Source organism: Penicilliopsis zonata, assembly GCF_001890105.1.
Source record: "Penicilliopsis zonata CBS 506.65 unplaced genomic scaffold ASPZOscaffold_5, whole genome shotgun sequence".
Taxonomy (NCBI): Eukaryota; Fungi; Ascomycota; class Eurotiomycetes; order Eurotiales; family Aspergillaceae; genus Penicilliopsis; species Penicilliopsis zonata.
Genome location: NW_019208915.1, coordinates 724,542 through 739,432, shown reverse-complemented (window position 1 = coordinate 739,432; position 14,891 = coordinate 724,542). Strand labels below are relative to the sequence as shown.

The window sequence follows — 14,891 nt, the reverse complement described above, 5'->3', positions numbered from 1 at the left end:
GTCTGGGGCTGCTCTGCATGACGCCTCGGCGCGGCAGAAGCCCACAGCACCCACGGGCAACCCGCCGTTGGGCGGAACGATGTTTCCCTTGGGGTATCGCGAGGGCTTCAGTCAATGGGTGGGTGTTGTCCAGTTGATTACGAGTTCACTTCGTTTGGGTTAATAGATGATACTGACGGCTTAGTGGGCTGGTCTGCCAGCTGCTGTGGCAGAGCACAAAGTGCTTGCTCACCTGCCTTACCTTTCACACAAACCACCCACCCATATGCGTACAGGAAGCACGGCGGACTCTCCCAACAGCCCCATCGATAGTTTGACAGCGGAAGACTATAGCCAGCAAGGCGAGGTTGCGACGAACTCGTTGAATGATCCCTATGGCCCTCGCCGCTGGCGCTCCAGCATGGTCGAGCTGAGTGGCAAAAACCGCGCCCTCAACGAATTCTCGGTGGAACGGGTGGGCGAAGACGCCAACCAGCATCTCGTAATGCTCCACGGATATGGAGCGGGCCTGGGATTCTTCTACAAGAACTTCGAGGCGCTCAGTCGGTTGAAAGGATGGCAGCTCTACGCGCTGGATATGCTGGGAATGGGGCGCAGCACGCGACCCTCGTTCAAGATCAAGGCGAAGGACAAGGAGGAAGCCATCCGAGAGGCAGAGGCGTGGTTCGTGGATGCACTGGAGGAGTGGCGAGTGAAGCGCAAAATTGACCGCTTCACCTTGCTCGGCCACAGCATGGGCGGCTACATGGCTGTCGCCTACGCGTTGAAGTACCCTGGCCATTTGAACAAGTTGATTCTGGCCTCGCCCGTGGGGATCCCCGAAGACCCGTACGCTGTCGCAGCCGACATGCCCGAGCCGTCCGACTCGACGCTGGCCAATGAGTTCACGCAGGACCAGCAGCAGATCGCCGAGTCCACAAACCGACTTTCCAACAACAACAACAACAACAACAACAACAACTATGATCAAAATCGCACAGTCCACAATACCGCAGACGAATCAGATCGTCCGCCCCGCCGTTCGATCCCCAAATGGTTCGCCTATCTATGGGACGCCAATATCTCCCCCTTCAGCATCGTCCGCTGGTCAGGACCTCTGGGGCCGCGCCTGGTGTCCGGCTGGACCTCGCGACGCTTTTCTCATCTACCAGCTGATGAAGCCAAGGCACTACACGACTACTCGTACTCGATCTTCCGTATGCGTGGAAGTGGCGAGTACGCCCTAGCGTACATCCTCGCCCCCGGCGCGTTCGCACGCAGCCCTCTTATCCGCCGCATCCAAGGTGTCGGCAGGCAGTACATCCAGGAGGCCAACGCCGCCGCCGCTGCGGCTGCCACATCCACATCCAAATCTAGCTCGTGGTGCAAGCCTTCACAGACTACGACTGCAGCTCCAGCTCCAGCTACGGCGTTGTCATCACCTGAAACACCCGCCAGACGCGAAAACGGCATTCCCATCGTGTTCATGTACGGCGACCATGACTGGATGGATGTCAATGGCGGGTACGCCTCGCAAGCCAAGCTTGAGGAGGAGAAGCAGCGGGTATTGCAGAACGCGACTCTCGAAGAGCGCGAGGCGGACAATGGGTCCAGCAAGGTGATCGTGATCAAGAATGCCGGACACCACGTCTACCTGGACGGATGGGAGGAGTTCAACCAAGTGATGCTTGAGGAAATGGAAGACGTGGGCCGCAGGGCAGGGAGAGAGCACCCCCTTCCCCCTCCCTCCCAGCCATGATGCAAACCAAATGATTTTCTCCTTTAATGCCGGTATCTAGAACCCTTTTCTTTTTGTTTCTCGGGGCGTTTTCATCTCCGTGTTGATTAAACCTTACAATTATCTTAGCGGTAAGACCAGGCTCGCCGTGTACAAAACTAATATTTGACTAGAGTTGTGTATCAGTATTCTTATAAAGATTATTTATAGAAAATAGCATGATATATCCAGTACTATCCCAAATAGTCGATTGATAGTTAAGCTTATTCTCACGACACTACCAACGGTCTGCCGTTCCTGAATGCGAGCGCGAGAGACTCCTACGATTCCGTGGACTGGGCGGGTAATACACTAGCGGTCTCCCAATATTACTGCTTGGGCTTGAGTTACGTCCGTCCTCGATCTGGTAGGTTGTTTGCGGCGTGGTGGTGCCGCTTATATCGGCGTTGGGTCGAGGGAGGGCGAAGTAGCTTTCTCCTCCGCCGGGTTGGAAATGGGGCATCTGCCGTTCAACCGTTTGAAAGGGTGAGTTTGTGAAAACCATGTTTGGAGAGTACATGTCAGAAGAAGCATGGAGGCTCGTCCGTTCTGGTCGTAGACGGTCAAAGGAGAGACCTGCTCCGTCGGCTTGCGGCCTAGCATTATTGATCATAGACGTAGTGACGGAGCGTCGATGATGTCGGTGAGGTGATGCTGCTGTCACGGGTGGCGGTGGTGAAGATGATGGTCTACCTAGAACTGGAGCTGATGTGCCCAGTGATTGTCTGCGAAGAGGTAGTTCCAGACGGTTGTTGATAGATAGCCATGCTGTTTCATCTTCATCGTCCCCCCCAGCCGACAACGACGAGACAGAGCTCGAGGGAGTCAAGCCGCGATGCGTCGATGTAGCTGGGATTCTCCACCCTCCCAGACCTTCAAAGTCGCGTCTCTCATCTCCGCTGACGAGACCGTGGAGCGTCGTCGACGAGGCGAACCGCATCCCATTTCGGCCTAGATTCTTTCGATGAGACCGACCCGTAGCACCCTGGGAGCCATCTGTTGCCACGGCACTATAGCTTCGTTTCAGAGCTGGAAGGCTTCTACCACGAGTCGGCGATGATGGTGATCGTGGAAGGGCTGATAGATGATCTGCCGCCGGTCGACTCCTGGACGTTGTGGAGGTGGGCGAAGCGGGTTCCGATGCAGTAAAAGTCAGGAACGACGAAGTCGGCGAGGTTGCGATGACGAAGTAGTTGGTGGCGAGAGCAAAGCACAGTTCGAGGTAAACAATGGAGACTCTCAGAAATAATGCCAGAAAGGAGAAGCAGACGGTGACATATGCCGACAGGATCAACGGAATCGAGATGAGAGTGAGGAACGGCACGACAAAGAAAGCAGACAAGCTGACACTCGGCAACATCGCCAGAACCCAGAAACCTGATCTAAATTGCTGTTGGGCAAGTACCGAGACTCAATCCATTCTCTCAAGTTGTCATCAGGGCATAGGTGGCCCAAAACAAGCCGGCGACATTGTGAGGTGTGGTTGATGATGTCTGAGGCGGGCAATGATTTAATAAGATGCGGAGAAGGACATGTGATCTTGCTTACAGCATTGGGAGAGTCTGCATTTACTTGGAATATATTGAAAAGATTTCATGTGATATTTTTTATTAAATATTATATTCGTCATAGTGAGTTACCTACTTAAGATGAGGCAATTAAACACCGCCAGTGAACCAGAGTCTTACAGGAACATGGCCTCGGTATAGTCAACCGGTGACAGACACTTTTTATGCCACATCTTATGGATTCATACTGCAGTTGGCATCATGTGATAGCCCAATATAGAAGTTAGGGCTTATAACTAGGGCACGACTATTCCCCCCTCGTGATCAACAAGTTCTTTGTAGACTTCAATCATGAAATGAATTGACTCCAAGCTCTCATGGATCAGGGAGATCTGGGATTCCAACTATAGAACAGCGAATTGATTTCTATCCAAAGGTATAGCTTACTATCCACCTGTACTAAGAGGGTTTCCAACTGACAGTCTCCCTAGAACAGCGTCCTCTGCCCAAGGGATTTATTTGTCCAGTTCAGAACGCCTTCGCAGAATATCGTCCCGATTACTTTGAATCATCGCCGGAATCAGAATCAATATGCGCGAAGCGAGACCTGGGAGCGACTCGAACTAGAAAATTGATGTTATTCAGTGGATATCATGGTCACTTCCTTTCTCTCCAGAAGACAAGTCTACAACTTTGGTTGCTAGCCATGGAGTATGGGAAGTCAGTACAAGGGATATTGGTCAGAACATTGAGCAACCAAGCCGATATATACCAGCGTCCAATATCCTCTTCACATGGGGAACTATTAAGCACCACTCCTCCATTGGGGAGGGCAGTATTCACCTGGAACACGATCATCCGAGGTTCGAACGGGGTACGTAACGCCCACCAGGGTGACACTGACTCTCTAGATCTTACGCCTGATATGATGAAGTCTGAAACAGAATGGGTTTCGCAGGCACAAGCCTTGAGAAAGTCTAGGGCACCATGTTCTCGATCAATAATGCGTTCTCTTTTTCGGCTGACAACAACCGTATGGTCTTCAGACTGGAGATGATACACCAACTATGGCCTCGAAACTATAACCTGCGATATCCTCTATGAAGCAACTCTGGAGCAGGATGTCAATTCCTCCAGAAAACAACCAGTCGGGTTTTATACGCCAGATGGGATGAAAGTAACGAAGTTTATGAAAACCATTGAATTAGCTCTCGAACAAAGGAAAAGATATAATCAACCATTCTGAGTAGCATATGCTTGACAGATGTTTTCACTTCGATTTATGAAGGTACAATTTTGGGCAGATGCGGGAATGCACAATTTTGAAAAATCTCAATGATAGAATAAACTCAATACGTTAGAGCCTCAATATGACTATCTATTCTCCAGTATAATTATTTGATTACATATATATTTACTGTCGAATTACATGGCTTGAGTCGAAAACAGATATCTTTTCCTGGTAGACTATCGCTGCTCTTCCAAACTCCTCTTCAACCTCCTCTTCCTCTAGACATTACCCCACCACGCTTCTACAATATACCTACATACACGTTGAAAAGTACTCCAGCATGTCTCAAGATACACTCAATGAAGACTCTGTCTTTCCCTGGGACCTTGGAGTCCATGACGCGCACTGCCATCCCACCGACACGATGACATCAATCCCCGCCATCCCACACATGAAAGCCACCACGCTGACGATCATGGCCACGCGCAGCGAGGACCAGGACCTTGTATACCAGACTGCATTATCGCTGCAGAAAGGTTCAAAACGTGTCGTTCCCTGCTTTGGATGGCATCCGTGGTTTTCTCATCAACTTCTAGACGACATCAATAATGAGTCTGCATCATCACACAACACAGAGCAGCAGAAGACAACACACTATCAGCACGTCTTGACTCCACCACCCCTAGATCCAGCATTCATTGCTTCTCTACCGGATCCAAAACCGCTGTCTCAGTTTATCTCTGAAACCCGGCTCCGCGTTCTACGCTTTCCGACCTCTCTAGTCGGCGAGATCGGACTCGACAAGGCCTTCCGTCTACCTATCCCCTGGTCGCAAGATGATATCGAAGTGAGAAAGGACACCCTGACGCCTGGGTCTCGCGAGGGCCGACACCTCTCGCAGTATCGAGTCCAGATGAGTCACCAGAAAGCAGTGCTAAAGGCTCAGCTCCGACTAGCCGGTGAACTGGGTAGACCTGTCTCCGTCCATAGCGTGCAAGCGCATGGAGCTGTCCTGGATTTACTCAAGGAGTTATGGAGGGGGTATGAACGATACGTTCCTACAAGGAGGGAGCGAAAAGAACGAGACCAAAAAGAAGAAGAAGCAGAAGAAGAAGAAGAGAAGCAACTTCCCTTTCCCCCACGGATATGCATGCACTCGTATTCCGGCCCTGTTGAACCGATACGGCAATTCCTAAACCCGGCCAATCCGTCAGATATATATTTCTCCTTCTCCCAGGCGATCAACTTTACAACCCCGTCTTCTAAAAGGGTGGTTGACGTGATCCGCGCCATCCCAGAGGATAGATTGCTGATAGAGAGCGATCTGCATACTGCCGGAGAAGAGATGGATATCTTACTTGAGGATATCACTCGGACGGTCTGTCAACTACGGGGGTGGGAATTACATGATGGAGTGAAGCGGTTGGCAAGAAATTGGAAGTGTTTTATCGAGAAATAAACTGCACTTGAAGCCCAACCCTTTTCCTATCCTATAGACCGAAAGAATTTAAATATATACAATATAAACAATATATATATATATATATATATATATATATATAGAAAGAACCCCTGCACGACTTGGACCAAATGAATCAATCATATCAAGATATCACATGTTCATGATATCATATGGCATGACATGCTATATGCCACCTGCCAACTACCCAAGTATGATAAATAATCTGCCTGTTAGTTATTTTCGACAGAATGATTGAATTGAACGTCGCCCGCAACATCCAACAATATACAGATGTTGTATGTATATCTCCGTACCTGATCGATAAGATATACTTCGATTATCGAGAACTACAAATGGTCATCCGTGCATCCACCCCCCATCCTGGAAGAGGTCCGACATGCTATTCTCCTGCCAGTAGATCTGCCGCCATTCGTCTTCCAGCTCTGGCAGGCCCTCGACGGCCATTGGGACGGGCTGGTCCAAATCAGTGAAGGAGAATAACTGGCGCCAGTCGAGTTGTTCGCGCGGCTGGTCGATCGATTCTACGGCAGACAGCCCGAGGAACACTCCGCCCCGCTCCTGATTCTCGCTCGCAGCCGAGGGCCAGGCGAATTCCGAATGCGGCGGAGCGTGTAGCGGAGGGGAATCCGAGCCGCGGACATCATATGACGACGGAGCCGGGTGGTGTGGTTTGACGGGGGCGACTCCCTCGGTTTCAGAAGCAGAAGCAGAGGAAGATCCGCCAAACTCGAGGTTTTTGTTGTCGCCGGATTTTTGGTTCGTCTTGCCGTCGTTTGTGGGGTTTTTGCTGCCGTTGCTGTTGAACTGCTTTGGCCGTTCACTCGTCGCCATGCGCAGGTCTTCTTGCAGACGTTTCGAGTCTTCAAAGAGACCCAGGATAGTACCCGCATGGGTCCAATACTCGGCCAGTACGCGCAGAGAATACGAGGCCGAGTCGAAGCGCCGGAGGGCGTTGATCGCCAGCACGGGGTTCGAGAACCGGAGCTCGACACGCACCTGGATCATCGCGGTGAAGAGCGTGTGCACGCCCGAGTACCACAGGAACTTGAGGCGGTTGTTCAGCCGCAACTCCTCGAAGATGGAGGCAATCACCCCGGCGGCCGCGCTACAGATTTCTGCGTCGTGTGGACCATAGTCATCCGAATAGGCCGATGCTCGCGGGTGCGGTCGGTGGAGGAGAATCAAAAAGTTGTTGTAGGTGAGATGCAGCATCGCAGACCATGGGTCCATGTCCGACGCGCGCAACCGCACCGTGTCAGGCAGCTTGAGAGACCAGTTCGCCAGGGCCTCGTCGGCCTCCATGAGGATAGCCTTGCGCCGTTCGGCGCTGACGCGCAACCCAAACCGTTCGCGAACAATGTACGAGATCATGGTGCACAGCTCGGTGAATTGGATGACAAAGTCGATTTGCACGTGCGGGCCGCAGCCTTGAAAGTCGGAAGGGGTCAGGGGGGCCACGTCCGAATCTTCCAGGTTTCTACTTCAGTCAGAAGTCGAAGATCGTTTCTCCAAAGAAAAAAAGAACCTACATGGCTTGGGGTCTGCCGTACGACAGTGAGACCATTACATCGAACTGAAGCAGTATATACCAAAGTCTCTTCCACATGCGCCGGTCGCGCGAGACGAACCTGCTTGAGACCGGATTGCGATGCATCCCCAGCCCCGTGGCGATGCGCGCCGCGACGCCGACCCAGTAGTGGGCATTGGCGGCGACGTCATCATCCGCCACGTCCGAATGCCAGGTGAGCAGCAGCGCGACCTGAACGAGGATGTCGCGGTTGCGCTCGATCCGGTTATCAAACAGCCATTTCGTGCGGCGAAAGAAGATATCCTTGAGGGCGTCTCGCTCCGCCTTGGGACGAGCCACATGCGATCCAACCAACAGGATGGCCTGCAACAGCAAGACAGGCGGGGCATCCGTAGGGTCCCGGTTGCGATACTGCGTCATGAACAGGTCCTCGTCAACGATGGGGTATCCTGGGTTCACGTGAGTGAAGTAAGCCTCGACCAGCTCATCCGCCAGCGCCTGTTCAGGCAGCGTGAGCGCGTCCATCAGGAGCTGATCGTGGCCCGTCCTCAGCTGCCGCCGGGGGATCTCATTGCCCGCAAAATGATACACCTCGTCGTCGTTGTCCCGCTGCTGACGGATAAGAAAGGACATGTTGGACACATCGTGACCGACATATATTGCGCGCACCCCGCGCTGGATCTCCCGCCTCCCCGACTCCTCCTCGTCGATCAGCCTCGCCAGACGGTTCTCCAGACCCGGTGACCCATCGTTTTCGCCCGAGGAGTCCCCCTCCTTGATGTTGATATGAGTGTTATTGCTGTTGCTGGTGGTGCTGGTAATGCTATACGCTGCCCCATCGCTATCCCGCCGAACACCGTCTTGGTTCAAATCAGATCCCCGACGCTGCAAGGGAGACGTGACACCCGTGACACCTGTAGCCCCTTGCTGCGCACTCGTGCCATCATAGACCGGGGTTACCAACAACGGGGCGGGGAGTGTCCGGCGGTCCGTGGTCGGCGAAAACGACGGCTTGACATCATTGGTATTTTTGTTGTTCTTGCTGCTGCTGCTGCTGCTGTTGGTGTTGATGGAGGAGGATAATACCCGGTCCGTCACGACAGACACCGGCCGACAGCGGATCGGGACCGGATCGAGAATCGAGCGTGCCGCCAGCCGTTTCTTTTTCTCATGAATCCGGCAGTCGGTCTTCCCCGAGGAGCGACAGTTGGAGCACGGCAGGCCAACAACCCGGGCATCACACCGTACTTTTCGGCGATGACAATGGATACATGCCGCAGAGCCTGGAAATTAGAATGACACACACCACACACCACATCGTCTCACAATACAAACAATCTATGTGTTCTTACCTGGTTTTCGCTTGGATATACCCTCGCCTCCTCTTGGCGGAGATCTGTTCGGTACGGTGGTTGACATAGCAGGGCCGGGTCGCTTACCGGCACTTGCACTCTGTTCGCTAACCCCGATCCGAAATTTTCTAGGGTGTGATGATGATGGTGGTAGTAATGATGATGGTGGTGTTTTTGGTGGTGGTACAACAGAAGCGAGGGGGTCAACAGCCACGAGGATTTCTGTTGTGTCGCTGCCAATTAACCGTCGGTCATGTTGGCGAGTCAAACAGTCCTAGATTCTCCTGTTGTGGGAAAGAGTACACAGCAAAGTGTTTACAGTGTATGCTCTGTAGAACTCTTGATTTTTTTTTTTCTTCCCGTCTATCGAGGGAAACTTTGTCTTCCTGGAGGGGAGGGGAGGATACTATTCTAGAGCAACGTGGGGAACCAAGCCCAGGCTGAGCTCACGTGGGAGGAGTGGAGATAAGCGCAGGGCTTATCACGACAATAATAACTGCTCCGTAATGGATGATCGGCTCTGACCAGTGTCTGGGATGCTGTTCGATTGAGGCACGGCCAGTGACGGGTAACGGAGGGCGGGATGGGGGGGGCCTCGTTGAGGTTCCGACTGGCTTCGGGGACTCACCGACACGAGCGATCCGCGTTACCCGACAGATTTTCTGCTAGGATAAGCCAGGCTACAAAATAATACCAACGGTGCATTGGAATGATTGACTAATAAGTAGACTCTGGATGTCGAGAGTAGACTATCTTCTCGCAGCAGATCAATTATCATTAGATGAAAGCTGGTACCGACCTGGTTGTGCATTGTACAAAGTAATTGTGCAAACAAAAAAAAAAGGCAGGCCCTCCTAGGGAGGGGAGAGGAAGAGAATCACTCTCCCTCGCGGGCAGAAGTATAACTAGCACTCGTTACATTTGTTCCGTTGAATCCTGTCCTGTCCTGTCGTGAAATAAGGGTACTGTCGCTGGCCATCAATTCACTCGTGCCGCCACCGCACCGGAGGGGGGAAAGAAAGCAAAAAGAAAGGGAAAAGAAAGGAAAACATGTCTAGTATGACTCTCCGCCGGCTCCATTGTGACCCTGGCCAACCATGGGCGGGTAGCCATAGGCCGAGGGGTCCTGTTCGGAGGGATCCAGGGCGGGGTTTAGGATGTTATTGTTGTCCGCCGCGTCAGGGTAGCCAGCAGCAGATGGTCCTGCGCGTCCGGCAGCAGAGGGGCCTCCCACGGGGCCTCCGGAGGCGTAGCCGCTGCTGGTCGGTCGGTTCTGGTTGTCCCCGCGGGCAGATTGAGTCTATTGGTATCAGCGATTGGCCGGAAGGGTTAGAGATAGATGACCATACCTCACGATATTTGGAGAGGTAGATCTTCAAAGCCTCAGCGTAGTTCTCGAACCCGAGAGATGTCATAGCGAAAAGGATGTCTTCCCCGTTGACCGTCTTGCGCTTCTCCTGCTGACATTTCTCAGAGGCTATACGAAGTATCAGTAATACAACCCGAGGAGGACGAGGGACGGCTGCGAACCTTCGCTTGTGATGAAAGAGATGAACTCGCTGACACACTCCTGCATGCACTCTTTGGCCTCTTTGGCAATCTTTGCATTCTCGGGTAATGCCATTTTCATGATCCGGGCCACTGTAGCCTATATTAGCTTCAGATCATAAATGAAACCATGTGCCAAGCAAGAGAGAGAGAGAGAGAGAGAGAGAGAGAAAGCATATAACAGATGTATGTTGAGGATAAGGATTGTCGAACAAATGGCATCATGGCTCCACGGAAGAAAAAGGTACGCGCAAATCAGGAGACCGCAGCAGGCTGCAAGAGGGCGCAACTAGCTTACCATTTGCAATCGGCAGCCATCGGTCCTGCTCCTTGACTTCGAACTCGCCCTGGCCTTGCGCCTGGGGATCATGCTGGTCCTTATCCATGTGTTCCTGGTCTTCACCCGACTGAGCTTCCGGTTCCATTTCAGGTTCCTTGGACGGAGAGGTCGACGACATGATTTTTAAAGGATATTTCCCGTCTGGCGATGTGAGCCGTGGCAGCTAGCTGAGCTACCACCGTGTGAGCGAGCGAGGGTGCGTGTGTGTCAGCTCCGCTGGCAGGGAAACCACGTCAGCGATGCGCGCGAGGGCGGTTTCGATCCCGATCGCCTCGAAAAAACAATGCGTCAGGGGTGTGTCGAGTTTCCTGGTCCAATGTCCCGTCGTTCTGGCTGGGCAGCGATCCCGCTTCACAGCAGCCTGAAGCGGGAGGAGGAGGTAGGTGTGGGGGAAGGATATGCAGGCAGGGAGGTGGTTTCGGCAGGGGTTGCAGAAGAACGATGTAGTGTGTAGGTAGTGTGTAGGTACGTATGTATCGAGTCCAGTGCTGACCGACCGGTTGATCGACCTAGATAAGGGCAAGTCAATATGACAGCGCAAGCCACATATATTGGTCTGGTTGTTGTTGGGGGCACCGCGCGGGCGGGCGGCAGAGACAGACAGAGCTTGTGACGCAGGGAGCAAATGCAACCGTACACGCCGGAGAGGTTTAGGCAGGGGTGGGTCAGGCAATGCGCATTCGCACGCTCTTCTTTTCTCCAGACGCGTCGGGGGAGGTGTTTTTGGGGGCTGCGAGTTTGTCGTACCTCTATAGCTGATCTCGAGAGATTGTAGATGGCAAGAGACCAGTGAGAGGGCAGATGCGACTTGCTCAGCAATTGGCGAACCAGGAGCGTCGCGCCAGGAGGGAGGCCGATCTGTTTGGTTGCTTCACACCCTGGACCAGGTACGATGTGGCTAATGCCCAGCGACTCGGGGGATCTGCCTGGGCGCTGCAGAAGAAAAAAAAAAGAAGAATATCGTCGCTTCTCGGTGTCTTTTGTTCGAGAAAATGAAGAGGAAGAAGGGTCCAGATGGGGAGACACCCAGGCTGTTACAGGCTGTTACGGTTTCTTTGGTATCGACCCCGCTCAAGAGAGTGTACGATATGGGGGAATGGGCGTAGTGACCGTATCGACATGGTATCGGTACATCCCGAGTCCACGCAATGGAGGCATCCACTGCTCGATGGATCCAACCCTCTTTGCTTGTTTACAGTTTGGTCATCGAGGATGCAGATTCAGGCTCTCTTTTTTCTTGCACTTATCAGATTCAATATCCCCACAAACTAACTAAGTACCTAACTGCCCCTATCGTTCTCCGAGACCGATTAACAGCCTGGGTACTTGCTGTCGTCGTTTGATCCTTCCAGGGCATATTCTCTTGTCGTGTCACTGCTGCTGGAGTGTTTCTTGGAGGAATAGAGGAACAGAGGAACAGAGGAACAGCCAGATAGCCAGCTCAGTTATGATACAATCGCCAACAGGCGTATGCAGGGGTAACGCTGTGCACAGTTTGGGCAGATTCGAGGATCACACCAAGCCATGGGGCGAAACTGGTCTCTCATGTTGAGTCCATTTCATAACAAACTAGTACCATGGAGAGCCTGGATTCGACTTCCAACGCAGCTTCTATCGATCCATTTTTCGATTGTGGTCGTGGTGAGACACGACTCATGGACATTCTGCGTTGGCTAACCAGGTCCCTCTAGATTAACTAGGTATTCCGTGCATATATATATATCATCGAAAACCCCCCATGCTGTTCCCCTTCAGCCCAGGGCTACAAAAGTACTTCTTCTGTGTATCCGAGAGATCTATCAACCAGGATGCAACGATCTTCGCTTGGGGAACTTTCTCCGTAGAGCCCGGGGGAAAAAACAGCCCGGTGTCTGGTCAGCGGTTACTTTACCAGTAATTAGTGACTAGTCTATCTATCAGAGCCACAAGTTCATGCCCTACATGTTCCATGACCCATTTAAGGCTGCTTGGGACCTGTCAGCCGTTTGCTCGGGATTACGGAGTGCAGCCTGGGTTGCGCGGGATTTGAGGCCCCAAAGACTGGAGAGCATGCATGCATGCCAACTCAGACTCGGGCCTTGGGTCTGCCCTATAATACATATGTTGTTTGTCAGGGTTAAAAACTCGTCATCAAAATTCTTCTCCATCACTAGTGCGATTGCTACTGGTGCCTGACATGTCCGCCTTGTCCTGAAACATCTTGCAACGGCGCCTTAAGGCGCTCAGGCACTCGCCTAGTTCTAGCCTCGGCCATCAATCAGGCAATGGGCATGCATTACCTTTTTTCTTTTCATTTTTTTTCATTTTTTTTTCATGGTGATGATTGAGAATTCCGATCAGCTAGTTGCATATGGAGTAAAATCCCTCCGTCTAGGTCCGTATTGATATTGATCCGATTGGTGATTACTGTATATCTAGATAGTTATGTCATTACTAGATGGAAAACTTTCAGATATCATAATCTTCCCTCTCTCAAGAGAGTGATTTAATATACTGATTATTAGCTGGAATACTATAATCTTAATAAATTCTCTCTGCTCGTATCCTCGGGTATGATTTTGATACTCATTGTCTAGTAAAAAGCCAGAAAGAAACCCTATCCGACTCTAATGGACTACTCTAAACCCCTTCCCGAATGATTTCACCTTCAGAGATTGTATGATCTTCTGTTGTGACCATGGTAGCAGTACTCTTCTGCCCCTTTGCCCGCCGTTTCCCTCTAGTAAACTCAGGATTATGACGAAGAAACATAGAGACCTAGAAATGAGGAAATGAAATCTTGCATAAAAATTTCTGCTGTCATTATGGGAACTGCATTAAACTCATGTCGCGGGCACTATTATGTATGGAGGGAACTAATAGTTATATGCAGCGGTATTACAGATGAATCCATGGCTATATCTAGACATGGATCCAACCAAGGATTATTTAGAGACAACTCAACTGGTCATGCCGTAACGCCTGGTATTCCATTGCTCTATGCTGATAATAATAAACCCTACTAGACATTTTCCATATAGCAGCTGGGTCGATGGAGCTGCCTCACGGTTGCACAACTTGGATATTGTTCTTCTTCTGCAGCGATAGTTAGCAATATGAAGCAATATGAACACCATCATATGGTATATGCCTGCAAAAGGGACAATCCTGAATGGAAGAACGTATAAGCTAGATCGTACCTTCCAGTTGTCTAGTTCGACCTGCTTGGATTTGTACTGCTTGAGCATGTCGTCCAGCACTTGCTTCAGTCCGTCCGAGTTCATCTTGAGAGATGGAAGCACGTCATCCACTGTCCGTTCGACCAGAACCCCGTTGACCATTCGAAAACATTTCCGATCCTTGGGCAGAGGTTCGAGCGTGTCGATCACGAGTCTGGATTATCATTTGGTGTCAGCCGTGTCAACTGTACTGCTCGTCTTTTTTATGCTTGGTATGAAGCTATGTTCGTCCCCCGTCTGTTTGCCACTCACTTGTGTTCCTCGGCTTCCTGCTCGACATCTCCGATCTTCTGTGCCAGCTGTTGGAGCGTGTTCTTGAAATTGGTGTATTGGTTTTGGAGATCTGTGTGGACGGAACAATTCGTTTAGCTTCGAGATTGAAAAGTTCACTGCTCGGGGGGATTTTCATTTACCTTGCTGCTTCTTCGCGCTGATTTGCTGTTGACTCGCCATCTTGAACTCTGAAGTTGACTGGCAATCGAAAGCTTGGCTTCAGGAGATGAAGCTGCTCGCGGAGGTGCGGGGCGTTGCTTGCGATAGCATCAAAGTTGGCCCAACCGAGATGACGGCAGATACTCGTCACAGTCATTGATCTAAACAAAGAGAAAGCTTCAATTTATACTTAAAACTGTCTATGATATGCTTACAGCCATTTATTTATATGTACTTGTGTGATAATTGAACTAATTAACCACTGTATATTGCCAACTGAGGAGTGCTCCTAGGAGCACGTGATAACGCGTGTTTGCACTGTTTGCCACGCCGATAGCGTCTCCAACATCAACTATCGAGAGAAATCGTCTGTTGGACGCCGTGTGGGAAGAACGGCAGCTCCGCGCTGTTTACGGGGTTATCTATCGTATCTAAAATCGTTTGGAGCATCGGGGTTCTCTCTTTATCGCCCACAATGAACCGCAACGACATGCC

At 51.4% G+C, this 14,891-nt stretch overlaps 6 protein-coding genes across 6 annotated transcripts; 2 read left to right on the top strand and 4 right to left on the bottom strand.

Moving 5' to 3' along the window:
* Positions 1–79: 79 nt before the first annotated feature.
* ASPZODRAFT_63375 (hypothetical protein) lies at positions 80–1,738 on the top strand (the record flags this gene model as incomplete). Its single annotated transcript, XM_022729145.1, has 3 exons — positions 80–118; positions 185–1,296; positions 1,438–1,738. 3 exons carry the CDS (start codon positions 80–82, stop codon positions 1,736–1,738), a joined length of 1,452 nt encoding a protein of 483 aa, XP_022582221.1.
* Positions 1,739–1,994: 256 nt separating this feature from the next.
* On the bottom strand, positions 1,995–3,116 carry ASPZODRAFT_141281 (hypothetical protein; the record flags this gene model as incomplete). The annotated part of the gene is made up of 1 exon (XM_022724735.1): positions 1,995–3,116. The coding sequence occupies one exon, from the start codon at positions 3,114–3,116 to the stop codon at positions 1,995–1,997; it is 1,122 nt and encodes a 373-aa protein (XP_022582220.1).
* A 1,719-nt stretch (positions 3,117–4,835) lies between these two features.
* ASPZODRAFT_64073 (hypothetical protein) lies at positions 4,836–5,954 on the top strand (the record flags this gene model as incomplete). Its single annotated transcript, XM_022729205.1, has 1 exon — positions 4,836–5,954. One exon carries the CDS (start codon positions 4,836–4,838, stop codon positions 5,952–5,954), a length of 1,119 nt encoding a protein of 372 aa, XP_022582219.1.
* A 360-nt stretch (positions 5,955–6,314) lies between these two features.
* Positions 6,315–8,925, bottom strand: ASPZODRAFT_64076 (hypothetical protein; the record flags this gene model as incomplete). The annotated part of the gene is made up of 4 exons (XM_022729206.1): positions 6,315–7,455; positions 7,508–8,517; positions 8,614–8,789; positions 8,859–8,925. The coding sequence occupies 4 exons, from the start codon at positions 8,923–8,925 to the stop codon at positions 6,315–6,317; spliced, it is 2,394 nt and encodes a 797-aa protein (XP_022582218.1).
* An 865-nt stretch (positions 8,926–9,790) lies between these two features.
* Positions 9,791–11,132, bottom strand: ASPZODRAFT_1757065 (hypothetical protein). Its single transcript, XM_022727052.1, has 4 exons — positions 10,705–11,132; positions 10,389–10,499; positions 10,208–10,335; positions 9,791–10,158 (listed from the first exon to the last, which is right to left on the bottom strand). The coding sequence occupies exons 1-4, from the start codon at positions 10,862–10,864 to the stop codon at positions 9,913–9,915; spliced, it is 645 nt and encodes a 214-aa protein (XP_022582217.1). The 5' UTR covers positions 10,865–11,132; the 3' UTR covers positions 9,791–9,912.
* A 2,407-nt stretch (positions 11,133–13,539) lies between these two features.
* ASPZODRAFT_131264 (hypothetical protein) lies at positions 13,540–14,307 on the bottom strand. Its single transcript, XM_022722714.1, has 2 exons — positions 13,926–14,307; positions 13,540–13,821 (listed from the first exon to the last, which is right to left on the bottom strand). Exons 1-2 carry the CDS (start codon positions 14,064–14,066, stop codon positions 13,789–13,791), a joined length of 174 nt encoding a protein of 57 aa, XP_022582216.1. The 5' UTR covers positions 14,067–14,307; the 3' UTR covers positions 13,540–13,788.
* Between the last annotated feature and the right edge of the window lie 584 nt (positions 14,308–14,891).

Coding starts and splice junctions, on each gene's coding strand:
- ASPZODRAFT_1757065 (XM_022727052.1), bottom strand. CDS start 10,864: ATGTCGTCGACCTCTCCGTCCAAGGAACCTGAAATGGAACCGGAAGCT. Junction 10,500..10,704: donor ATGGCTGCCGATTGCAAATG/GTAAGCTAGTTG, acceptor TATAGGCTACAG/TGGCCCGGATCATGAAAATG. Junction 10,159..10,207: donor ACCTCTCCAAATATCGTGAG/GTATGGTCATCT, acceptor TGATACCAATAG/ACTCAATCTGCCCGCGGGGA.
- ASPZODRAFT_131264 (XM_022722714.1), bottom strand. CDS start 14,066: ATGGTCAACGGGGTTCTGGTCGAACGGACAGTGGATGACGTGCTTCCA. Junction 13,822..13,925: donor TCGAACTAGACAACTGGAAG/GTACGATCTAGC, acceptor CTATCGCTGCAG/AAGAAGAACAATATCCAAGT.